Source organism: Mauremys reevesii, linkage group 9, assembly GCF_016161935.1.
Source record: "Mauremys reevesii isolate NIE-2019 linkage group 9, ASM1616193v1, whole genome shotgun sequence".
NCBI classification, from domain to species: domain Eukaryota; kingdom Metazoa; phylum Chordata; order Testudines; family Geoemydidae; genus Mauremys; species Mauremys reevesii.
The window spans coordinates 32,759,997-32,786,088 of NC_052631.1; the positions used below are offsets into that span (position 1 = coordinate 32,759,997).

General features: G+C 40.9%; 1 protein-coding gene across 3 annotated transcripts in view; it reads left to right on the top strand.

Moving 5' to 3' along the window:
- Positions 1-26,092, top strand: part of DNER (delta/notch like EGF repeat containing) — a 269,472-nt gene that overhangs the window by 238,368 nt on the left and 5,012 nt on the right. For all 3 annotated transcript variants that reach the window (XM_039486808.1, XM_039486809.1, XM_039486810.1), the window contains exons 10-12: positions 4,272-4,385; positions 10,419-10,550; positions 18,817-19,063. In XM_039486808.1, the coding sequence (XP_039342742.1) occupies positions 4,272-4,385; positions 10,419-10,550; positions 18,817-19,063 (493 nt within the window). The remainder of the gene's footprint in view (positions 1-4,271; positions 4,386-10,418; positions 10,551-18,816; positions 19,064-26,092) is intronic.

The window sequence follows — 26,092 nt, forward strand, 5'->3', positions numbered from 1 at the left end:
CCCCACAGATACAACACAGATACACACACAAAACACATCACACACACCGAGGCACAAGTCGTCACAACCTCTCACCAAGCAAGTTACAACCCTTAAGTGTTAAGGCTCACTTTTACCTTAACAACAAACAACATCACAAAAAACTTTCTCCCTTTGCTGTTTATTTTTGCCCTGTCATTGGGATCGGTCTGTCCCTTTCCTATTTATTATCTGTTTGTTGTTAGTGTGTGTGTGTGTTCTAGTTGTTGTTTTGATCAGCCCATCCAGCCCATCAGCTCTTTCTCAGTAGCTTCTCTGAGCAGCTCTACTCTTTAACTCACAGCTTTTTATTGCTTTATGTCTAGTCTATTTGGGCCAATACAAGAAGTGTATCTCGCCAACAAAAAAAAATCCAAAGTTTTAACCCCTAAAATTATAGGAAGTTAATTTTGTGCATTTGATTGAAATGCCAGCATGGGTCTCAATCCTATAAACACTTTTTATAAGTCATTGTGCTTTCTACTTTGAGTAGTTCCATTGGGCTTGATTCTCCATTGCCTTGCACTTTGTGTAGTCACCTACACTGTTGTAAAGTGGGTATAGAACATTACTATTACCTGGTTTGGTAGCATTTCACACCTACTTTGCACTGTTGTACATGACTCTACAAAATGCAGAGCAGTAGAGAATCAGACTCATTTATTTTAATAGGACTACTCAAAAGAGTCGAATTATTCAGATGCATAAGTGTTTGCACAACTGGGCCCATAAGATGGACACTAAAAATATTTGCTCATTAATTTCTAGGGAGACTCTTGGGTACAAGGGAGAATTGTCAGGCAACACTGAATGCTTTGTTTGTAAATTTCTGAGACCTTTGTCTGATTTGGAGTCAAAGTCTGATTGGAACAAAATAATGTGATAGCCTCTTTCTCTGTGCTGGTTAACATAATACACTGATGTTTAAATGTGCTCTTTTCTGGTCAGATGGCCATAAAAGAGCTCATAACTGACTTACAGAATTTTGCCAAGTATTCTGACATAAGGAATACTGTTTGAATGGGCAAGGATAAAGCACAAGCTGAAAAGGACATTGTAAAACAAGACTAAGTGTATGCATAGAACAAATGCATTACCAGCTAAATTATGTAAATCCCTCTCATTTTCATTTTCATTCAGGCCTGCAGAATAATATTATTATTATTATTTATTATTTATAATTTGTATTACAGCACCCAAAGACATAAAACATAAGATAGGTCCATAATTGAAGAAATTACCATCTGAATAGATCAAAAACAAAAAAATACACAAACAAGAGATAGGGGAACAGATATAAGCATAGAAGTGATGGAGGTGAAATGTGTCATGTTTCTGTAAGGGTAATTAAGCTGTGGAATAGGCTTCTAAGGGAGGTTGTGGAATCCCCATCATTGGACATTTTTAAAAACAGGTTGGGCAAACACCTGTTGGGGATGGTCTAGGTTTACTTGATTCTGCCACAGCACAGGGAGCTGGACTTGATGACTTCTCAAAGTCCCTTCCAGCCCTACGTGTCTATGATTTCGTATTGTTTTTTTCTTTCCCAGAAGGCTCCATCCCAACTTTTCCCACCAACCCTCTTCAGTTCTCTTAGTGCCTTGTTCCAACCCTCATGCTCCCACATCCCTCACCAATCTAATGTAGCTAATAACCATTAGCTAACTTCCGAACCAGTTACTCCCCTCCCTCCAAGTTACTCTCTCTTCCCACACTTCTCCAGCAAGTCAGTCTCTTGTACCCATGAAAAAACTCACTGAATCTGGAGCTATTCATTGCTGGGATTATAAAGATACTATAAAGATACCTGTACTCCTGATATATCCATCATTTTTGTAGCATGTCAGGTGAAAACAACCATTTGATATATCATTTCCATAAATATATAGTAGTAATACAAATAAGAAAATAACTGACATAAATTTCACAAAACACTTTCTCTGTATACATTGCATCTAATCAAAGTAGTTCTTTTAGATTAATTTGACTTCAGCCATATCATTATTGAAACGGGAAACCTGTAATATTTATCATGAATGGACAGAAGGCTAAAGTGTTTTCCTTAAATTCATTTTAAGCATGTTGTAGTGAATGGGAATGGTTTGTAATTTAGTAAATTTCTTAATGTCCTTTCATAAAATAGCTGATGCCAGAGAGTTCAAATCTAGCATTGACTGTAATTCCTGACAAATATCCTAAGTGAAATACATTTGTGTCTTGTTGAGCCTGTTATTTCTGAGAAATGTAATGTTACCATACATATAATCATAGTTAGCAAGTGTGGCACAATCTGTTGATATGGAGCTGATGTTAAATGGACGTCCTTAACTTAAAAAGTGTATTTCTCTCTCAACAGTTTTGCCTTCTACTCTTACAAGTGAAACATAAGATGAAAACGTACAAATAACTGAAAGAGACTAGGTGTAATTGCTCTTCTAATTTTTCCAGTTTATTTTTTGCATTTCACAGGACTTTCAGTATCATTGTTTTCCTTTGTATGTTCAATCTGTTTTACCTTTTTCTTTGTGCAACCAAGAAGAAAGAAAAAAGGGAGAAATGTGCCTATAAAACCACAGTACTGTACTGGCAGGGAGATTCAGATGAAGATGTAGTATCTGGATTAGGGTTAGTGTGGCTGCTGATCGGGGTATTGGCCCGGGTGTCCGCGGGTCAGGGCATAGCTTGGCAATCTACTCACCCACCCCCCCCCCCCCCCCAGAGCGAAAGGTAAAACAATCTGAAAAAGATGGATCCATCCTCATCATCAGCCTCAGCTGATGGTACAAAAAAACTGGTAACCATCCTCCTCATCAGCCTATTTGCCCCTAATTTTTTTTTGGATGGATGGATGCTACGGTAGCCAAGAAAGGCTGGGAAAAACGGAATAACGATGGAAGGTGCAATATGGCTAGTAACCAATCTTGGCTTTTTGCTGGCTGATTTTGGCCAGGGCACTTAGCAGTGGTACAGTCACAAACGGCAAAACAAGCTCCAGATTGTCTGAAACAAATAATTATTTATTTTGTTGTGTTGTTAGATTTCCAGTTGGTGGTGCATCTGTAAAGCACATAATTTTCGGGACAGTGAAAGGCAATACCAACAAAAATCTGTGAGCATAGCTCACAAAATTACCCACTGAAATAAATTAATTATAGTTACTTAAAATTACTCATTTAGATTTTGACCCTACAGTAGGATCAGTGAAGTTGTACCCTTATGGCTGCATGGAGTATTCAGCATTTCAGCATAAACTATTGTATATATAGTGGATCACAAAGTAAAAGGGATGAATTATGCAAGCAAAAGCAACCAACAGATCAAAGGTCAGCCTTGAAATACACTACTCAGTTTTTACATAGAACAACCACCAATGCATGCCTAAATTTACCCTGAACAAGTTTATATCATTGCACCTGTAGGACTCTGTAAACACTTAGGAAAATGAGTAACTTTATGAATGAAAACAGTCCCATTGAGCTCAGTGAGTCTACTTGTGTGGTAGTGTTTTCAGAGCTGATACAATATAATATATGATACCATTGTGGCAGCTGACCTTTCTCCTCAATCCCGTTGGGAATCTACCATCCTTTCCTGCCTTGTGCCCGATAAGGGTCTCACAAACTGATGCAGAGTGAAACCACTGAGTTCACACAGATCAAGCTCTGAGGCAGGAGATCAAAGAAAGAGGGATGGGGCTTGCCAGTCAAATAAAATCATATCATGTTAACCTATATGTTTGAATAAGTTGATTTCTATTTCTAATACCATGACAAACCATAGTCCATCTGAGCCTACTGGAAAAGGAGAAAATAGGCTTAATAATGTGTACATATTATACTTTAAGTTTCATATTAATTGGAACTGTTACTGAAGATAGCAGCTGTTATTTTCATTGAAGAATATTCAACAGCTGGCCAACCTGCTTCTTTATCACACAATTGTATAGACATAGAAACTCCACTGCTGCCATTGTCTGAGAACAGGAACTGGCCTGCTATGCCTGAAGAGGTGACATAGCCTTGATGAGAAGGGGAGTCCTATGCTTTAAGACCAAATCACTATAAAAACATACGATCTGAGTCTGATCTTGCATTGGCTTTACAATTGTCTTCAGCAACTTACTTGTGAATTACACTGGTGTCTGAGAGAAGAACAATCATTGCCCTCATTCCATATGGCAGACAGCCCACATTATGATTTCTGACTAACCACAAGTACAAATAATGTCAATAACACTAATTTATCATTCCTAGGACGGCACTGTGAATTATACAAAGATCCTTGCGTAAACATCAGCTGTCAAAATGGTGGCACTTGTGACAGTGAAGGTCTAAATGCTACATGTATCTGTGCACCTGGATTTACAGGCAAGTAATTTGCAAATTACACAAAAAGTATAATTGTTAATCCCAGTGTCCGAAAGAAGGCAAATGTCAAGTATATAGCATCTGAATCTGTGTATCTCCATATTCTTTCATATAATGAACAAGTTAAAAGCGACATTTTGGAGGATAGAAATGATATAGCAGTAGTATCTTGCATTGTACTTCTGGGAAATATAGTAAGTACAGCTGAAACTAAGTTTTTAATGCAGTACTGCTTTGGAATTATTGTACCAACACAAAAACAATGAGGAGTCCGGTGGTACCTTAAATACTAACAAATTTATTTAGGCATCAGCTTTCGTGGGTAAAGAACCCACTTCTTCAGATGCATGGAGTGAAAATTACAGATGCAGGCATTGTTATACTGACACGTGAAGAGAAGGGAGTTACCTTACAAGTGGAGAGCCAGTGCTGATAGGGCCAATTCAATCAAGGTGGATGTAGTCCACTCCCAATAATTGATGAGGAGGTGTCAATGCCAGGAGAGGGAAAGTTGCTCACTACAAAAAAAAACCTGTTAGTCTTTAAGGTGCGACCGGACTCCTTGTTGTTTTTGTGGGTACAGACTAACACGGCTACCCCCTGAATAGTATGTTTTTTAAGAGAAAAGTACTTCATTCTATATTGAGTTTATATTTTATATTCCCCTTATGATGCCAGTGTGAGTAGTCATTTGACTCGTAACCACACAACATTTTGATTAAAAAATTAAGCACACTGTAAAATTAATATGACATACGTTAAATGGATTAAAAACTATTAGGACTCAAAATGTAAATAGGGAATCATCACCGAGAGGGTCTGTTTCCAATAGTCCCATGGGGATTGGTTCTTGGACCTACACCATTTAACATTTTTATCAGTGACCTGGTGGAAAACATAAAGTCATCACTGATAAAGTTGGCAGATGAGACAAAAATTGGGGGAATGGCAAATAATGAAGAGGACAGGTGACTGGGATCGCTTGATAACCTGGGCACAAGCAAATGTACATTTTAATACGGCTAAATGTGAATGTATACATCTAGGAACAAAGAATGTAGGCCACACTTACAGAATGGGGGATTCTATCCTGGGAAGCAGTGACTGTCAAGATGTTTCGGAGGCTGTGGTGGACAATGAGTTCCCAATGTGACACTGTGGTCAAAAGAGCTAATGTGATCCTGAGATGCATAAACCAGGGAATCTCAAGTAGGAATAGAGAAATTATTTTACCTCTATATTTGGCATTGGTGCAGCTGCTCTGGCACTACTGTGTCCCGTTCTGGTGCCCATAGTTCAAGAAGGATGTTGATAAATTGGAGAGGCCCCAGAGAAGAGCCATGAGAATGATTAAACATGAGAAAACATGCTTTGTAGTGATAGACTCAGAGCTCAATCTATTCTCCAACACTGACAATTTTTAAATCAAGATTGGATGTTTGTCTAATTATTTTGGGGAAGTTCTATGGCCTGTGTCATAGAAGAGGTCAGACTTAGATGATCCGACCTTGGAATCTATGAAACTATGAAATGCTGGAAGGTCTGGGTTACCTATTGATAAGAGAATTAATTTCTCTCTTCTGTGTAACTGATGCTATGGTAAAGTTTGAGTATTGAAGTTATTTAATATTGGTCCCCATATTCTTTTTATACATAGGGCCACATTTACCTCTGAGGTACTCTCCAGAATAACTCTATTTCAGTCAATTTCAGCTTTACACTGATGTGACTGAGTTGCAATTGGTTAATGCTTGTAAATGCTGGTGTAAATAAATCTATTCTATGTTTGATGTTACCCAGAAGGTGTAGTGCTTGTAAGTAGTATAAAAGTAATCGATATTCTAATTAGGTGCTTCTTTGAGACATGCTACATTAAAGAAAAATGCATGAAAGGAAATTTATGGAATCATATACCATGAGGTAATTCAAAGTGGTGTAAAAATGATTAATCATTCAAAACACACTTGTTACAATTCCCATAATGGTGTCCCTTTAATAAAATCCATGTTAAAAGTTTTAAGTAAAGATGTATGCTTCGGGCTTTTTAGGAAATGAAATTGAGCAATAGAGGTAAAATTTTAGCTATTGCAATGAAATATCTAAAAAATTCAGTTCTCATAAAATGTGCTAGTATTTCCTGACAACAAAATGTCATCATCTACCATATAATATTTTAGCCAATACTTCATTATTCTCAGTATTATTGATATTTGAAATTCATATTAAAACATTGCAAAACCAAGGGCTTTTTGGCCTGATTCTCTCCTCAGACTAGTTTTATGTATAATTTAATTGATGTCAGTAGAGTTATTCCTGGATAAGTGGGAAGAGAAAACCTGGACCTTGACTCAACCTTTCTCAGTAGTTAAATTCACATCCAGTGATTGTATGATGTTTTAAATGCTGTTTGGAGCAGTCCTGATAAAATGTCTGTATAACACAGTAGAAATGCAAATGCAATATTAAATATTGTTACTTGGCATCAGGTGCTCACTGTCTTTTGTGCCAAACACAAATAATTCCTAAATGACTTATAACTTCATTAAAACTTTTTGCTAACAGGTTTCCTTTCAGCTGAGAGCCTAACAATCTCAGGGCATGATGTCCATTGGCTCATGTTCTTTTTCATCTAATAGCCCATTTCCATTGGACATGCATGCCTATCGTACATTAAGATGATTAAAATAATAATGCTGTATATTGTCAATCTTAACTTTGTTTTTCATACCACATCTGTATCAAATTGTTTTTTTCCTTTCCGTGGAAGTTGTTATGGCTTAAAATCAGTTACATTTTGTAACATTTTTGTAATCTAATGACATTTGAGAACATGCTGTTAAAAGATTTTTGATGCTGGACTGGGATATTTAAATAATAGGTATGACGTTTTGAAACCTCTTATGATTTCTCCTTCAGATATGACCTACTCTTTATTTGATGTTTTTAAATGGAAAGACCATCTATTGCAGGAGTGGCCACCCTGTGGCTCCAGAGCCGCATGCGGCTCTTCAGAAGTTAATATGTGGCTCTTTGTATAAGCACTGACTCCGGGGGTGGAGCTACAAGCACCAACTTTTCAGTGTGCCGGGGGGTGCTCACTGCTCAACCCCTGGCTCTGCCACAGGCCTCGCCCCTACTCCATCCCTTCCCGCCTCCTCCCCAGAGCCTCCTGCATGCCATGAAACAGCTGATCGGGAGATGTGAGGAGGGATGGGGGAGGCGCTGATTGGTGGGGCTGCCGGTGGGTGGGAGACGCTGGGAGCAGGGTCGGGGGGAGCTGATGCGGGACTGCTGACGTATTACTGTGGCTCTTTGGCAATGTACATTGGTAAATTCTAGCTCCTTCTCAGGCTCAGGTTGGCCACCCCGATCTATTGTGTATACTTTAACAAACACATAGAAAAGCTACAGACCTAGAAACAGGACCTGTAAGCGTTCAGAGTAGGCACTGAACTAATGGGGAAGCAGAAAATAGCTGCCACAAGCTGAGTCTTTAAAACACGGGCCCAACACTAGTCACTGTTATCTGTCTAGTACTACTGACCTCACCATGGTGGCAACCTCCCCATTCATTACTAAGGTTTCCATTATTGTTCCCATAGTTTCCAACAAGGGACATCTTATAATTAAGAAGCACTGTGGAGGAGCACTGTGCTCTTCCACCATCTCCATTATAAATTGGAAGAGAGGCAGGTGATCTGCTGGTCTACTCGGAATGCACTGGCATGGAGAAGACTGGAGTCCTGCACCATCTTGTAGCCCAGTTCTGTGCTTATAACCTCATTATATCAAATTCTTCTGTCTTACACCAGTGTGAGAGAGCAGGATGTAGTCCATTGACTTCAGGGGAAGGTTGCACAGGGTGTAAGTCACTGCAGAATTTGGCCACTGATCTTTCGCTTCATAGCTTGGAATGGGCTGGAATGTTACAGAGGTGATGTACTTAGCTCCTGGAGAGAGCACAAGAGTGACCTCCTTGGACAACTAAGGAATGGTAATGATAAAGATAATCTTGCAAGTCCTAGAAAAATAAATGGGAGCCATGTGTATTGTATACATCCAAGGACTGACTTTGGCGCTAAACCGCTAAAAATGTCTTTGCACTTATTAGTTCTTGTATGCTGAGCTTTGGTAAATTTATTGCACAGTTCTGTAGTTTGTAGTAGTTTTATATCGCAGTCTCTTTTCCCCAGAAACTGATTGCCCAATTAATAAAGAGACAGTTTTACAAATGATCTAGTTAATAGGCAATCAACTCCAAGTCTTCTACACAGACATAAAGGATTATATTTATTCCAGTAAACTAATTAATTTGGACATTGATGGGTTATAATCAATCTTGAAAGACTCAAAGTTGTTAATATTGCATAGAATTGGTGTAGCTTTAAAAATTTAGCAGCAAAATGTAGCTGCTACTAGACAATTCACTAAGATAAACAGCTGTTCAACATTATGTGTAACATAGAACCATGGAATATTAAGGTTGGAAGAGACCTCACGAGGTCATCTAGTCCAATCCCCTGCTCAGAGCAGGAACAACACCAATTAAATCATCCCAGCCAGTGCTTTGTCAAGCCTGACCTTAAAAACCTTTAAGGATGGAGATTCCACCACCTCCCTAGGTAACCCATTCCAGTGCTTCACCACTCTCTTAGTGAAATAGTGTTTCCTAATATCCAACCTAGACCTCCTCCCACTGCAACTTGAGACCATTGCTTCTTGTTCTGTCATCTGCCACCACTGAGAACAGCCTAGCTCCATCCTCTTTGGAACCCACCTTCAGGTAGTTGAAGGCTGTTATCAAATCCCCACTCACTCTTCTCTTCTGCAGACTAAATAACCCCAGTTCCCTCAGCCTCTCCTCGTAAGTCATGTGCCCCAGCCCCCTAATAATTTTTGTTGCCCTCTGCTGGAATCTCTCCAATTTGTCCACATCCCTTCTGTAGTGGGGGGACCAAAACTGGACACAATACTCTAGGTGTGGCCTAACCAGTGCCAAATAGAGGGGAATAATCACTTCCGTCGATCTGCTGGCAATGTTCCTACTAATACAGCCCAATATGCCATTGGCCTTCACATCTGTTTGAAACTAGATTTTAAAAATAACAGTTTGAAAATGACCAGGAAATATACTAATCGGACGTATTGAAAATGGCAAATCTGTCTACTTTGAACAATTATTGGGAGCTAAAGAAGGACTTCATTTTGTCACATAATCTGTGTTTGTTGTAAGCTCTGAAGTGCTTATATTCATCAATTTGCACATCCAGAGCAAAGGTATGCAGCCAATTTAGTCATTTTGCCTCATTTTCAAATTAATATGATAGTCATAATCCAAACACACTGCTTTTAAGCTAATTTACATCTGAGTTGATGTTCAGTCAATTATGTAAAAGATAAGTATTTGTTTATATATTACTGACAAATTGACAATTATTGTTTTATATCATATGCTGCTTTCTGTTAGATTAATAGGAGAATATTATTTAGGGCCTGATCCTGTGTGGTACTTCCACAAAGTTAAATAGGACTGGAGTCTTCCACTTCATGGTAGCCCTTAATAGCTAATGAATTGGTTGTTTTAGCTGATCTTAGTGTACTGACTAGAATAGCATATGGGGTAATATGTAATAAACTGTTCTATCATATTTGACTGGGGAAGAAGAATGGTCTTGTGTTTCAAGTAAAGGCTGGGATGACAGGTGAACAGGGTGAACTTACTGAAGTCAGTTAGTGGTATCCGAGACCTAGTTCTTTGACAGTTGTAAAAGCATGTTGAGATTCTGAGACAGAAAGTGATATATAACAGCAAAATATTATTCACCAAGGAAAATTATAGGTGTTCAGCTAATTCAACAGAAAAATGTCACAAAGGTGATCTTTATTCTTTCAATAAATGTTTGATATGTGAGGATGAAATAACTAATATTAATGATATTGCGAATCTAGCTAACTTTTGCTTTTAGTGACTGAAATGACACAACTGGCTTGATACATGATACATCCACAAGCATCTTTCTTTTTTACTTTAAGGTGAAGAGTGTGAATTTGATATAAATAACTGTGACAGCAATCCGTGTCATCATGCTGGGACTTGCATAGACCAACCCAATGGTTATACGTGCCATTGTCCACATGGCTGGGTTGGAGCAAATTGTGAAATACGTAAGTGTTATGAAGATTGATTATGTTGCTTTTAATAGCTTTTTGATATATGTATAGGTCATTGTCCTGGAAACGTCTAATCATGGACCAAAATTATACTAAAAGAATTGTAGGCAGTTCTTAAACAATACCTCAGCATGCACAGAATGAAGGAAAATGCACTCTAAAAAGAACTATAATGTAGCAAAGTTGCATAAAATCCTGGAATTAGTCTTTTAGGCCAAACTTTCTAAAGTGTCCACTGATTTTTAGGTGCTTCTGTTTCTGGGTATTCAAGTTTGAGACACCATAGGCCTGATTTTCAGAAGTGCTGAGCACCCATTACTCCAGCAGAAGTCAGTGTGAGCTGTTGGTGCTCAGCACCTCTGTAAATTGGACCCAAAGTGTCTCAAGGCAAGCAACTAAAATTGGTGGCCACTTCTGAAAATTTTGGCTTGCGCACCCAGTGATCACAAAGTTTAATTTCACAATTGTGATTATACCTTAACTTGGTAAATGTAAAGCTTGTGGGCCTGACTTCAGAGACTCCCATTGACTTCAGCTGGAGCTGCAGATGAACAGCACTTCTAAAACGCGGGCATTATGTTTATGCTTCACTGAGGCCTTGTTTTTGTCTTTGACAGCAGTTCTGTCTCCTTTACTGGGGAACTTAACAGTATATTTGACCATTTCACTGTTCACATACTACAGTGAAGGATCCCCTCCAAATATTAGATAGTTACTCAGAGTGATTTAAGGGTTTGAAGCTGCCCAGTGCAGTTGCAGACTGTTGCATGAATAAGTGCAAGATAAAAAGTAATGAACAGAAGATACTCAGGAGAATCCCATCCTGTATTACTGAGAACCTGGCAGAATGTCACGAAGTTACTCCTACATAACAGCTGGAGTAAAGCTAAAGAAGTACATGTGTAGTTAAGCTCCTTTATAATAGAGGGATCATATTTTGGACCATGTCTCTCCACCCAAACCTTTCCTTTTTGAATCCTGAGCTCTTGAGACTGATTTCAATGCAGACAATGCCTAAAGCTCAACCTTACTTCTTCTCACATGTCACCTCTGCTCACCCTTCTGTCGGAGTGCAACCACTCCATACTTTTTATTGTGCAAGCATTTGCTAGATTAAGGCCTAAGTCTATGCATTTGTTGTTCGTGAATTCAGTTTCATTGATCAATCATAGGACAGCACAAATACAAACCACGAAAGGCACAGTGTTGATGATATCAACTACTTCAAGGGCTAAATTATGCCTAGTCCCTGTGCAAAGTTTTCCTTGCCAGTTTGAGTCCTTTGCAGGGTCTATTGCAATCCCTTGATTTTTGCTTCTGGATAGCACTGCTGGCCACTCCCAAGACAGTGAATCCATTGTGTGTCTCACCTTTGATTTGCAGACAGTGCATGCTGCCTGTTAGGAGGCAGTGCATGCTGCAGTCTGGGGAGCTCTTAGGTGCAGCGTCTTCTACAACTCCGCTTATAGAGTTGCTTCTGCAAGCCAGAGATGAGCCTTCAATAGGTCTGTGAGGCCTGCTCAGGCATAGTGATACCTGAACCGGGCACATCTACTTAATCAGTAAGGCAATGTCATTCTGAGTGACTGCAGCTTAGTTATGTGGTAGGCAGTGGGCTGACAGAAAAATTATTTTAATTTCTTGAGACATGCAATAATCCTCTAGAAATGCATTCCCTGGAGTACCTTGATATAGTAATTGCATTACTATTATGGAATGCAATGAAAACACATAAAAGGAAGACAGGCAGAGCTATGCACTTACTGGGCACTGCACAGCTGAGCTGTGAAATTAGCAGCATCTGTTCAGGGATCTTCTTTGTATCCAGACTTCTAGATCCACTGAGGGCTTGGTCCTCAGTAGAGTCCTGCAAGTATAAGCACAGGGGAAAAATGATGAGCAGAACAGAGAGCAAAGGAAGCCTCCTCTGCTGCACATCTGAAAAATTACTCCTGCCTGATCAGAGGAGTAAAGCTTGTGAGGGGAATTTATTGCTAAGGGTATATATCTACACAGCAAAAAAGGTGTATTCTTAACTCAGGGTACCTAACTCAGGTTAAAATAGCAGTAAAGACACAGCAACTCAGCTTTTAACTTGCATTAGTAGCTTGAGTTCAACCCAGGTTCTTCTATAGGCTTTAACTCGAGGTGCTAATCCAAGTTAAAAGCACAGTTGGTTTGTCTTCACTGCTATCTTAACTAGATCCAATTTAAGAACACACCTGTTTTGCAGTGTAGACATACATTATGTGCCTGATTAGCAAGACGAGATTCATGCTTAAGCCCATGACTCTAAGACATCCACTCTACTCATTTACCCATTTGTAAATTTGTAAGTAAGGGCTCAGGTGCACACAGAACTTAAGATCTCATTCTGCTCAGTGGGGAGAACTATCTGTCTCTCGGCTTAACCCTGCTTGCACTCAGACACGGAAATCAATGGGAGTTTTGTCATTGTCTTTAATGGGTTGCACATTTCACCCCAGTTGTGTCCTGGATTGTCAAGGACTGTTCTTCACATTATATCCCTGGCTTCCTTAAGCATCGCCTTCACCAGCAGTAACCCCTCATTGGATCTCTTCTATAGCAGCTACAGGCACTGATGAAGCTTACTACTGCTGTATAGTGAGACTTACTGTGTCAGTGTGTTTCATAGTCCCACTGACAGGGCCTAGGCCAATAGCCATATCTGTCTTCCACCCCATTCTCACCAGTGGTGGCCCTATAACCGTCTGAATGTTAATGACTTGGATAATATCACCTGCTGATGCTGCAATCAGGAGCCTATAGCTATTTACTTGCCATGTTAATGTTTAGAAAATAGATGTACTATTAGGAATTGTAAACCCCCCATTTTGGTCTTCAAACAACTCCTCCAAGCTTGCCAAGTCCATCGTCGGAAGCAAGCTCCCCACTGACCAAGACCCACCAACACCAAGCCATAACAACAGTCTGCAGGTTTTGCATCTTTCTCCACTGTTAGTTACAGTGATAAATACCTCCCACAACACACCTTTTAAGATCCCTGGGTCCTACACATGCCCATCACATGTGGTGTACCTCATCCAGTGCACTAAATGCCTCTGTAGCAACTACGTGGGTGAAACAAGATAATCACTACAATCTCAAATGAACTCACACAGAAAAATTATAAACGACAAAAACACCCTATAGGCAGCAGTCAAACATTTTTCACGAAAAGATCACTCCATATCTAACCTCTTAGTCCTTGTGCTCAAAGAAAACTTGCACACCACCTTCAAAAGATGAGCCTGGGAGCTTAAATCTGTAACTTTGTTAGACTCTAAAAATCAATAGAGACACTGGATTTGTGGCTCATTGCAAAAATCTATAACACACTAACCATCCTTTGTTCTATGACTGCAGAGGTATGGCCTCTTACAACATGTTAACGCCTCATGCTAAACTGTCTGTTCCACCTTGTATTTAGCTGTGACACTCTGACTACCTTTCCCAGACCTGAAGAAGAGCTCTTGTAAGTTTGAAAGCTCATGTCTTTTACTAACATCAGTTGGTCCAATAAAAGATATTACCTCACCCACCTTGCCTCTGCAAATAACATGTCATTTATAGGGAACCTGCCTAGAAAATCTAAATGTGGCACTTTACAACACTCAAAGATAATTATAATACAAACCAAAAAAGTTCAGCACTTGTTGTAAATCTACAGAATTAAATTTAAACCTTAAAAACACTTAACACTTTTTTAATGGGGTAGGGGGCAGGATTTCAGCTTGTCTATAAAGGATTATCAAAATAAATCTGGATGGATTTCTGAAGAAATCTCTTTTCAGAATAGGATTGAAAACACTTGATCTTCAATAGACTTTTCAAAAGAGCCGTGTACCTCAGGGAACTCCCTTCTCTGTCTTTGCGTTGTCATAACTAAATGGTTAGAGGCCAAGTGCAATTCTTAGTATGCCTACAAAAGAAAAGGGCCATATTCAAACCTGGTATAAATGGTCATGACTCAGGGCTTGTGTACATTTAAAACACTACAGTGACATCACTGCAGTGCTTCAGGATAGACACTGCCTACACTGTCTGCATAGATAATCCACCTCCCTGAGAGGTAGTAGCTAGGTTAATGGAAGAATATTTCCATTGACCTAGTGCTGTCTACATGGGGACTTAGGTTGGCTTAATTATGCTGCTCAGGAGTGTGGATTTTTCATACCCTTGACCAGTGTAATTAAACCAACCTAATTTTCTAGTGTAGACCAGGCCTCAATGGACTTGACTGGAGTTGATCCTATTGTGCATTGTCTCAATTTGGCCCATTGATTTCATATCTCAACTAACCTGCCTCCATTTCAGCAGCATATCCCTCATTGTCAGAGCCATGCAGACCATCCATCAGACAGCCTCAGCAGTTTCTATATACTGACACACTGGAAATTAAATTCACCATTGAAGCGCTAGCTTCATGTGATTGATCCACCCTCCTGACCTGACTGACTCAAACATGTGATGAAGTCGAGTTCCAGACTTTCACAGGAGATGGAGTGTGGTGGTGTAACTCTGCTACATTCCTAAACTGATCCAACCTTGCCTTTTATGATGATCTGCTTTAATCAGAAAGGAGGCTGGTGAGATTGTGCATTACTTCATCCCTTTGCAGAGAAACTGTCTGTCTAAAATTGGCAGTTCCACATCCTGTGCAGCTTTTTCACAACTGACCCAACTATCTATTTCACTGGGGTTATTGTTTTTACAAGTATTTCAGGGTTAAGGTTCTTCAACTACCTGTCAAACTATATTCTTTAACTACCTTCCAATTATTTTCCAGACTGTCCATTCAGCATGAAATAATTTGCCTGCCAATGAAACCCCACATTTATTATATCATTTTGTGGCCTTTTCCAGTGACAGCAGTGTCTACTGAAAAACAATGGAATTAAAAATAAATCCTAGAGGGACACTGCAACCAACCTGAGTTACACAAGAGAAAAAAATTCCCACTAAAATGAAATACTCTTGGCAAATGAGGATAATGTAAGATTTAAGTTTGCAACTATGTATAAAATTGCTCGTTTATAAACCACTTAGTGCCTGCACATTATCTTTCAGCACTAATATCTTTTCAGACTCTACAGATATGGATAATATAATCAGCAAGGAAAGTTAAACGATAGTATTACTCAGAGAAAATCATTTACAGGATAATCCTAGGAGTATATATGTATATGTCATAATCTACAATCTTACTGAATCTTATCATGGTTGCTGTGGCAACTGAGAAGATCATAAATTTGAGTCACCACTACTTTCTTCTTAACCTATGGAATATGTGCCATGCATCTTTTAGATTTTATCTATGGAAAAAGAACAGAAGAAATTCCTCACATCCTTATCATCCAGAGATTGAAGACAGTGGGCCAGAATCAGGTTTTCTGTGCCTCCAGTGGAGTTGTATCTGCTAATATTAGGTCTGAATTTGGCCGAGTATATTTCACAACAGAACAGCATGTCTGATAGATGTGCTATGGAGCGAAAACAGAGGCTCTTCCAAAACTGAAATAACTCCACACAGCTGGGCCATTTCATTCACTAGCAAGCAGAGAACATGACAATATTAAACCCTTAAAAACATTAAATCATTAAATGCTTTGTGGTTCAGATTGATCAGAATTTCAGGGTTCTGTGCAAAAGCAAATATAAACAAGCCTATGCATGCTCAGTACTGCAACCCCTTTATTAGGTCCAGGGTGCTCCCTGCAATGTGATCAGCTAGTTCTGTATGTGTGGGGGGTTAAAGCCAGGATCTCACCTCCTTATCCCTTTGGGGCACCATGCACCCCAGGGGAGTAAGGAAGGGAGCAGTTTTTCCCCTTGAGCACAGGGACTTCAATTGTGGTGGGTCCTTCTGCCACCTCATCCTCATGTACCTCCTGTAAGGGTTAGGAACAGTCTGGCCCTAAATAAATCTTTGACTGTATTATAAAACAAAATCTATTTATTTAGAGTCCAATCACCCAACATAAAACATGCAGAGACTCAGTCATGTTTATGTGATTTTCCTGATGATTAAATAGCTGAAATGAAGTGGAAATATTTTGATGCAAAAATAATAGGCTTGTGTTAAAAGGCATCAGTCAAATGTGAGGATACACTAGGGCTATGCTATCTCCTTATCTGGATCTCACACAGGGAGTACTGAAATGCTTTCTTTTCAAGTGAATCCTGCTTATTTTATCAAGGCAGACAACTGTAGTCTCCTGGGATGTGTATCCGAGATTTAAGAACTGTTCTTTTTTGCTTCCTTGGGTAGAAAGTATGGGATGCTCAGGACTTGGATTGCCTGTAATCAAGTACAGTCTACTTACTTATAGCTGTATATTGCACTGCTTGAATGACTTAATAGTTTAATAGTCTTTTTAATTTTTTGAAAACCCTTTGAGATATATGCTCACAAGTCAATGAGAAAGTTAGTCCACACAGGAACCTCTTTTACCAGTATTTGCAGCTGTTTTGCCCTACAGGAGTCTCTTAAATTATTTAATTGTGTCCAAGGGTGATTTTTTTTTTTTTTGGCAAGTGAAGTAATAGTGACAACTGTCGGTTTTAAAGTGCTACATTGAAGTGAAAAGAACAGGAGTACTTGTGGCACCTTAGAGACTAACAAATTTATTTCAGCATGAGCTTTCGTGAGCTACAGCTCACTTCTTCGGATGCATAGTACTCCTGTTCTTTTTGCGGATACTGACTAACACGGCTGCTACTCTGAAACCTGACATTGAAGTGAGTGTCTCACAGCTCTTGAGCAAGAATCTCCGCCGTTGGAGATTTTTGTGGGATCTCTGTCACTAAAGACTTTTTAGGACAGGTTAGACAAACACCTGTCAGAGTTGGTCTAGAAAATACTTAGTCCTTCCTTGAGCACAGGGGCTCTCGAGGTCACTTCCAATCCTACAATTCTCTGATTCCAAGAAGATCTGGAGCATGATCTGGTATTAAATATAAATCACTGCTGATAGTACTTGTTGATGAGACAAATGTTGGCAGAATGGTAAATAATGATGAGGACAGGGCAAGTCATATAGAGTGATCTGGTAAGTTGGACCCATTCAAACAAAATGTATTTTGATACAGTCACGTGCAAGGTCATAAATCCAAGAGTGTAAGTCATACCTACAGAATGGGGAACTGTATCCTGGAAAACAGTGACTCTGAAAAGGATTCTAGGCGTCATAGTGGACAAGCAACTCAATATGCGTCTGTCCCCCCCATGAACTGATGTGGCAAAAAGGGCAAAAGCAATCTTTGGATGTATAAACAAGGGGAATAGTGAATAGAAGTAGAGAGGTGATTTTACCTTTGATGACACCAATACCGGATACAGTTCTGGTGTACACATTTTTTTTAAACAGCTGTTGAAAAATTTATGAGGATGCAGAAAAGAGCCACAAAAATTATTCAAGAGCTAGAGAAAATGCCTTACAGCAAAAGACTTACAGGAACTCAATCTGTTTGAGAGGTGATTTGATTATGGTGTAGAAGTACATTTACAAGGAGAAAATATCAGGTACTAAAGGGCTTTAATTAAGCCGAGAAAGGCAGAAGAAGCAGCAATGACCAGAAGTTAAAGGCAGACAAATTCAAATTAGAAGTCAGGCATCAATTTTTAACAGTGAGGGTGATAAATCATTGGACAAACTACTAAGGGAAGTGGTGGATTCTCTATCTCTTGAAGTCTTCAGATCAAGACTGGATGCCTTTCTGGAAGACATGATTCAGTCAAACACAAGTTATTAGGCTCAATGCCAGGGTAGCTATGTGGAATTCTGTGACCTTTGTTTTATACAGGAGAACAAACTAGAATATGTAATGCTCCCTTCTGACTTTGAAAGCTATGAATAAACTACGAAAGTACAGATGTGAAAATGGAGGTACAGAGAGGTTAAGTGATTTGCTCAAGGTTAGAGAGCAAATCAGTGGCAGAGCTGGTAATTAGAACCCTGCTCTTGTATCCGTTGCAACTGATGATCATCAATCAGCTGTTACATGGCCAACCAAAATCAAAACTTTCTTTCAGATTTTGTGGTACTGGTATTTACAGCATGTTAAAAACAGCTATGTCCATGGCTGACCCTCAAATGTAAAATATAATTTTAAAGTAGAATATCTTTAACAGAAGGCTATATAGAAATGTTGGAAATGAATGCACTCAATTTCTATTCAGCAGGAAGGAAATAAAATAATAATTTCATTTTTGTATTTATTTATGTATTATTGCCAGATCTTCAGTGGAAGTCTGGGCACATGGCAGAGAGTCTAACAAACATGCCTCGTCATTCCCTCTACATCATAATTGGAGCCCTCTGTGTCGCATTTGTCCTTATGCTGATCATTCTGATTGTGGGGATATGTCGCATCAGCCGCATTGAATACCAAGGCTCTTCCAGGCCAGCCTATGAGGAGTTCTACAACTGTAGAAGCATTGACAGTGAATTTAGTAGTGCAATTGCTTCTATCCGACATGCCAGGTTTGTTGTGGGGAAAGGGAAAGTAAATTGAATCTCTTTGCTATATCTACTTCAAATTCTTGTGTAGTAGCACAGCATCAGCTAATTGCTATTGACAAATGTAAAGGCTGTACTGCTTCCAAATTAGAATATAGCATTATTTTAATTGCTCATCATTATATCTGGGCTACACTCTGGTCTCAGTTCAACAGTGTGAATCCAGTGCCGCTCCATTGAAGGCAGTAGAGTTTTGGATTTACACAGCGTAGCTGAGAGTTGAATCTGTCCCTTTACACCAGTCTATAAGGTGTTTCAGTTTGGGAAGTGTGCAAGTATTTTTTTTTTTTATTTTGTAAGTTTTTATTCTTGTTATACTTACACATTTCTAAATCTGCATATCAAAATTCCATACTTTATCATGCATGTTCTTTGGATAATAATGAATAATGCATTTGGAAACATTTTATTTGTTTTGTTGCGTATATTTTTCAAAATTATTTTGACACCTAGCAAAACAAAACAAAGTACCTAAATAATTCATCAAAATGCCAGGGGTTGATATCTGGTTTTGTGATTAAATCATTGGACCAGGACTCAGGCAATCTGGGTTCAGTGCCCACCTTTGCCACAGATTCCTGGTCTGACCCTGTTCTGTGCCTCTGTTTTTTCCATTCACGAAATGGGTATAAGTCTTATCTGCCTCGCAAGAATATTGTGAGGATAAATCCTTGAATAGTTATGAGACAGTCACATACCATTGCGCTAGATGCCCGAGAAGAAGATAGATTAATTTGAAAAGGTTTTTAAAAGAAAGTTGCATGCCTTTTGTTCAACGCAACAGTCTAAATATAATTAAAACATTTCACACCAACTACAACGAGTGAAATGCATTTGAGATTAAAATGTGTAGTTTAGAACTGCTATTTGCGAGATAGTAATGGCAGGCATCTTGCCGATACCATCAGCATGGGAGGCCATTGTATGAGTCTATAAATCAGTTCAGGGGAGGGGGTTCAGGGCACGGGACTGGGGTGTGGGGTGCAGGAGAGGTTTGGGGTGCGGGCTCCGGCCCGGTGCCATTTACCTCAAGCGGCTCTGGGATGGCAGCGGTGCTCAGCGGGGCTAACGCAGGCTCCCTGTCTGCCCTGGCCCCGCACCACTTCCAGAAGTGGCCAACATATCCGGAAGTGGCTCCAGAGAGTGGGGTGGAGCAGGCGGCTCCACTGCACACTGCCCTTGCCTGCAGGTACCACCCCTGAAGCTCCCATTGGTTGCAGTTCCCCACTGCACCATGAGGCTGGCAATCCCATGGGCCAGATTGAAAGCCCTGCTGGGCCGGATCTGGCCAGCGGGCCACAGTTTGCCCTCCCTTGTCCTATGCTGATATAACAAACAGCTGTTTAAAGTAGGTGTGATAAACTGAATATAACTGAGTAGGCAGCCAAATAAGAACTGGAAATGGTGTTTGCCTGCAGCTAAAATGAAAGCCAAATAATGGAGAGAGCAGTTAATGATACAGTTGCATGTATTGGATGTGATCATTTACTGCAGCAGTGCCAGTAATCACAAGTCATTGCCAGTAATCACAGATTAAAGTAGACAGGAGCTCATTACCTTGTTTGCTCATCATGGCTGTTTCTTGGCTCCTGGCTTTCCAGAGAACCCCACCTTTGCTTTCACGGTCACTCCTCCTTTCTGGGGCCTGGGCTCCCCTCAGCAGTTTTCTAGTACTGTGCCCTTCCTATTGAAAATGCTCCAACTATGCCTGCTGTTTACTACCTGCTACGAGCCATACACCAGTCAAGGATTGCTGAAGTGAAGCTTTTGGTTTTGGAACAAACTGATAAATTAAACAGCAATAAGTCACCAGGACCAGATGGTGTTCATCCAAGAGTTCTGAAGGAACTCAGATGTGAAACTGCAGAAATACTAACTGTAGTCTGTAACCTATCATTTAAATGAGCTTCTGTACCAGATTACTGGAGGATAGCTAATGTGACGCCAATTTTAAAAAAAGGCTCCAGAGGTGATCCCGGTAATTACAGGGTTGTAAGCCTGACTTCAATACCTTGCAAACTGGTTGAAACTATAATAAAGAACAATATTGTCAGACATATAGATGAACATAATTTGTTGAGGAAGAGTCCACATGGTTTTAGTCAAGGGAAATCATGCCTCACCAGTCTACTAGAATTCTTTGAGGGGGTCAACAAGCATGTGGACGAAGGGGATCCAGTGGATATAGTGTACTTAGATTTTCAGAAAGCCTTTGACAAGGTCCATCACCAAAGGTTCTTATGCAGAGTAAGCTGCCACAGGATAAGAGGGAAGTTGCTCTCATGGATTGGTAACTGGTTAAAAGATAGGAAACAAAAGGTAGGTATAAATGGTCAGTTTTCAGAATGGAGAGAGGTAAATAGTGGTGTCCCCCAGGGGTCTGTACTGGGATCAGTCCTATTCAACATATTAATAAATGCTCTGGAAAAAGGGGTAAACAGTGAGGTGGCAAAATTTGCAGATGATACAAAATTACTAAAGATAGTTAAGACCCAGGCAGAGGGCAAAGAGCTACAAAAGGATCTCTCAAAAGTGGATGACTGGGCAACAAAATGGCAGATGAAATTAAATGTTGATAAATGCAAAGTAATGCACACTGGAAAACGTAATCCCAACTATACATATAAAATGATGGGGTCTAAATGAGCTGTTACCACTCAAGAAAGAGATCTTGGAGCCATAGTGGAAGGTTCTCTGAAAACTGCAGCAGCAGTCAAAAAGCAAACAGAATGCTGGGAATAATTAAGAAAGGGATAGATAATAGGACAGAAAATATCATGTTGCCTCTCTATAAATCCATGGTATGCCCACATCTTGAATACTGTGTGCAGATGTGGTCACCCCATCTCAAAAAAGATATATTGGAATTGGAAAAGGTTCAGAAAAGGACAACAAAAATTATTAGGGGTATGAAATGGCTTCCATATGAGGAGAGATTAACAAGACTGGGACTTTTCAGCTTGGAAAAGAGACGGCTAAAGGAGTTATGATTCAGGTCTATAACATCATGACTGATGTAGAGAACATAGATAAGGAAGTGTTGTTTACTACTTCTCATAACACAAGAACTAGGGGTCACCAAATGAAATTAATAGGCATCAGGTTTAAAACAAACAAAAGGAAGTATTTCTTCACACAACACACGGTCAACCTATAGAACTCCTTGCCAGAGGATGTTGTGAAGGCCAAGACCATAAAAGGTTTCAAAAAAGAACTAGATAAATTCATGGAGGATAGGTCCATCAATGGCTATTAGCCAGGATGGGCAGGGATGGTGTCCCTAGCCTCTGTTTGCCAGAATCTGGGAATGAATGACAGGGGATGGATCACTTGATGGTTACCTGCCCTGTTCATTCCTTCTGGGGCACCTGCCATTGGCCACTGTTGGAAGAGAGGATACTGGGCTAGATGGACCTTTGGTCTGACCCAGTAAGGCCATTCTTATGTTATGTTCTTATGTACTCTGGCTATGCCCCTTTCCTGTCCCTGGTTAGAGAATGGAAAGAGTATTTACTCTCATCCACCTTCCTCGGATAACTGGAACCGTTAGTATGCCAGGCAAAAGGATGATTTAGCAATGGTGTGGTTAGTGGCCATATTTTTTGCATTGTTCATTTTCTGTGCCACAGTGTTTTCCCAGATATAAGAAGCAGCGGCCATTGGTGACATTTAAAGAGAATCCTTGTACACAGCAGGGATATGCGACCCAAATAAAAATTGCCCCAGCTGTTGGTGCTGTTCTTAGCAGCTGAATGTTTCAGAACAGTGTTTGGAGTGTCCCAAGTATTGCTCATCCCCTTTCTTGGGGCTTTCTTCCCTATCCTGGCTAGCATCTCCTGCACTGGAAGCCTAGGGACCCCAGGTTGTAGGGCCTCCTCTTCCTCTGATGTTATCTTGGGCGGGGAGGGGTTGCATGGTGGCTGTAATCTTTCTTCTTCTCCTTTATCTTCAAGGGGTACTGGATGTTCATTCCCCCCACCGCCGTCTTTAGGGGTAGAGAGGAAGGTGCCTGGTGAGGTAACTGCTCCTCCAGCTCCAGGGGTGGGCAGAGGGCACTTTATGGTGCAGTGCCCCTATCTAAAGGCTTTTTTATAAGCTCATTCACCTTGACAAACTATTTTCACTGCAAGTTGTTGATTGATGTGATAGAAACGGTGAACAGTGCTGCTGTCAGACTTTTCAAATCTTGGGACCAGGACTCTTTGTTGGAGGTCTTTCCTTTACCTATGTGGCCTGCTCTGAATTAATCTCTGCATAGTGCCAAGGAAGGCCTTTTAGTAAAACCAGTGAGAGTCAAGGTGAATGAGCTCATAAAAAAGCCTTTAGATTGAGGCTGCGTTCATACCGGTTTTTGAAGCCCGCATTCAGTAGTTAAGAAGAAGAGAGAATGCCAGAAACTGTAAATAAAAAGGATTTTTATTTGCACCTTTGTGAAATATATTCTAGTTAATGTCAATGAAAAGAAATGTTTGAATTGCAAATAATATTTGTGTGCTGCCAAAAAACGAAAACGAGAAATAAATCATTTGATGCTATATAAAAATCTACTATATAGCTGCCAAGCTGGTACTTTTCTAAGATTTAGTGTACAGACTTCAGTCTTTATTTCTGTTTCAGAAGGATAGAAAGCAGTATAAATTGGTGCACTCAGCACGGGGGAGGAATCACAATTTCACAGTTGTCTTTTACACAGACATGTATATAGAGACCACCAAGGCCTAAATTTTCAAAAGTGACTTATTTTAGGTGTTCAACTTGAGACACGTTAAAGGGGCCTGTTTTTAAAGAACAGGTTCTCAGCACTTTCTGAAAATCAGGTCCCCCTTAAGGTGTCACGGTTTGGACACACAATCACTACTCACTTTGGAAAATGTAGGCCTTGATATTCTTTATATACATGTGTTGGTGGATGTCAAATGAAGGGTGTATTTTTACAGTGTGTAAATTTTTTTTAGAATCAATAGCAGGTATCTGTACAGGGAATAGTAGACGCCTATCACATAAAATAATCAATAGAAATTTTTGTACTCAAGATTGTCTTTTCATTTTTTCCATCTGCTGTGTCAGGGTCTTTCCAGTTTCATCTGGTTTTGTCCCAGCCCTTACATGTGTCTCTTAGGTTGTGACTGATTGGTAAAGATCAAGTACAAGAGGGATAGATCACACTTAATGATCCCCTTTAGTAGGGGATGAACAATTCTAAGTGCAAATATCCAGATCAGCATATCAGATCTAGTCCTATGCTGCACAGGTGTGCTAAGTGGGGAAAGGGATTTAGAACGCATCTCTAGACCATTCTGTGCATAGGTGCTGGAACTAGGTGTGCTGGCTTGAAATGGTTTCTGTTATATACAAGGTTTACAGTTTACAGTTCAATGGCTCTCAGCATCCCCACTATACAAATTGTTCCAGCACCCCTGATTCAGTGTGCAAAAAGTGGGGAACTATTAGTATAACATTATAGTTCTTCGAGTGCTTGCTCATATCCATTCCAATTAGGTGTGCACGCCGAATGCACAATCGTTGGAGAATTTTTACCCTAGTAACACCCAGTGGGTCGGCTGTGGAGCCCCCTGGAGTGGCGCCCTTATGGCACTGGATATATACCCCAGCCGAACCAGCGCCCCCTCAGTTTCTTCTTACCGCCTGTGACGGTCGTTGGAACTGTGGAGCTCGGCTTTGCCACTTTCCACTCTCTCTAGCGTTTTTCCTCTTAACAGTGTAAATAGTTTATAGTTGGTGTAGTTATAGAGTTTTATATAGTTTTTCATATAGTTATAGTGGGTTGGTAGGGATCTTCCCTCCTTCCCACTGGTAGCTTGGGCCCATGCCCAAGGCTCCGGGCTTTAAACCCTGCACATCCTGCTCCAAGCCCATGCTAACGGGCGACCCCCACACCTCTTGCCTGAAGTGTCTGGGGGAATCTCATCGGACCGAGAAGTGGAGGATCTGCAAAGGTTTCCAGCCCCAGACTAAAAAGGAGCAGGACTTTTGTCTGCAACAGCTCCGCATGGAGGCGTCTCTTAGCCCTCAACCTCCAGCGCCACACCAAGACCCGGCACCGAGCGCTTCGGCGCACAGCCTCCCAGCGGCACCGGTAGGAAGTACACTGCAGTCGGACTCTGATAGAGACCTGTGTCGCCGGTGTTCCCCAGAACCACAGCCGCCATCAGTCCGGCACTGCTCCCACTCGCCTGGTCAGAAGAGGCACCATAGACCGGAAAAGGCTGGCCCATCTCAACAGCCGCCAGCCTCCCTGGACCTGCCCTCAGCGCCACATCCCATAGAGGAGCGACCAGGAGCGCAAGTGCCGATTTCAACACCGTTGACTCTGGCATCGAGGGTGGAGCCATTGAGTCTGGTGCACCTGGACTCCCCACATCGCAGCGTGGTTGAGGTCCAGCTTCCTTCTACACCAGATACCTTTGCAGCCGCAAGAGATCTGATTGCCATGACTGTCTCAGCATTGCCTCAACAGCCCAAGTCTTCAGCACCGATCCGAGTGATACCTTCAAGAGGCAAACCAGCCCTTATCCATCTGCCGGCACCATCAACCAAGCCACGGCACCACTCCCGTTCTCGTCATTGCTTGCAGTCCCCACACCACTCTCCTCTGCAGCACAGGTTGTACTCACGTCACCGGTCGTACTCATGCACTGTTCGAACTCCCGGCACAGGTCCCGTTTTGAACACCAGTTTCCATCAAGGAGCAGGTCCAGGTCCAGACGCTGTTCCCGTCGGTGGTCATCGTCACTGACAAGGTCCAGATCCCAACACCGGTCTAGACCTCAGTACCGGTCTTGGTCCCGGCACCACTCCCCGACATTACGGCACCACTCTCCACCCTCGCAGCACCGATCCTCATCACATTGTCTTGAACCAGCGCATTCCCGCTCAGCACCACCATGGCCCTCCCGTTCTGCCTCTCGTTCGACAGGATCGGACGCAGGGTCCCATATCTCGGACCGCCGTCGTTTGGACCACGGCTACCTG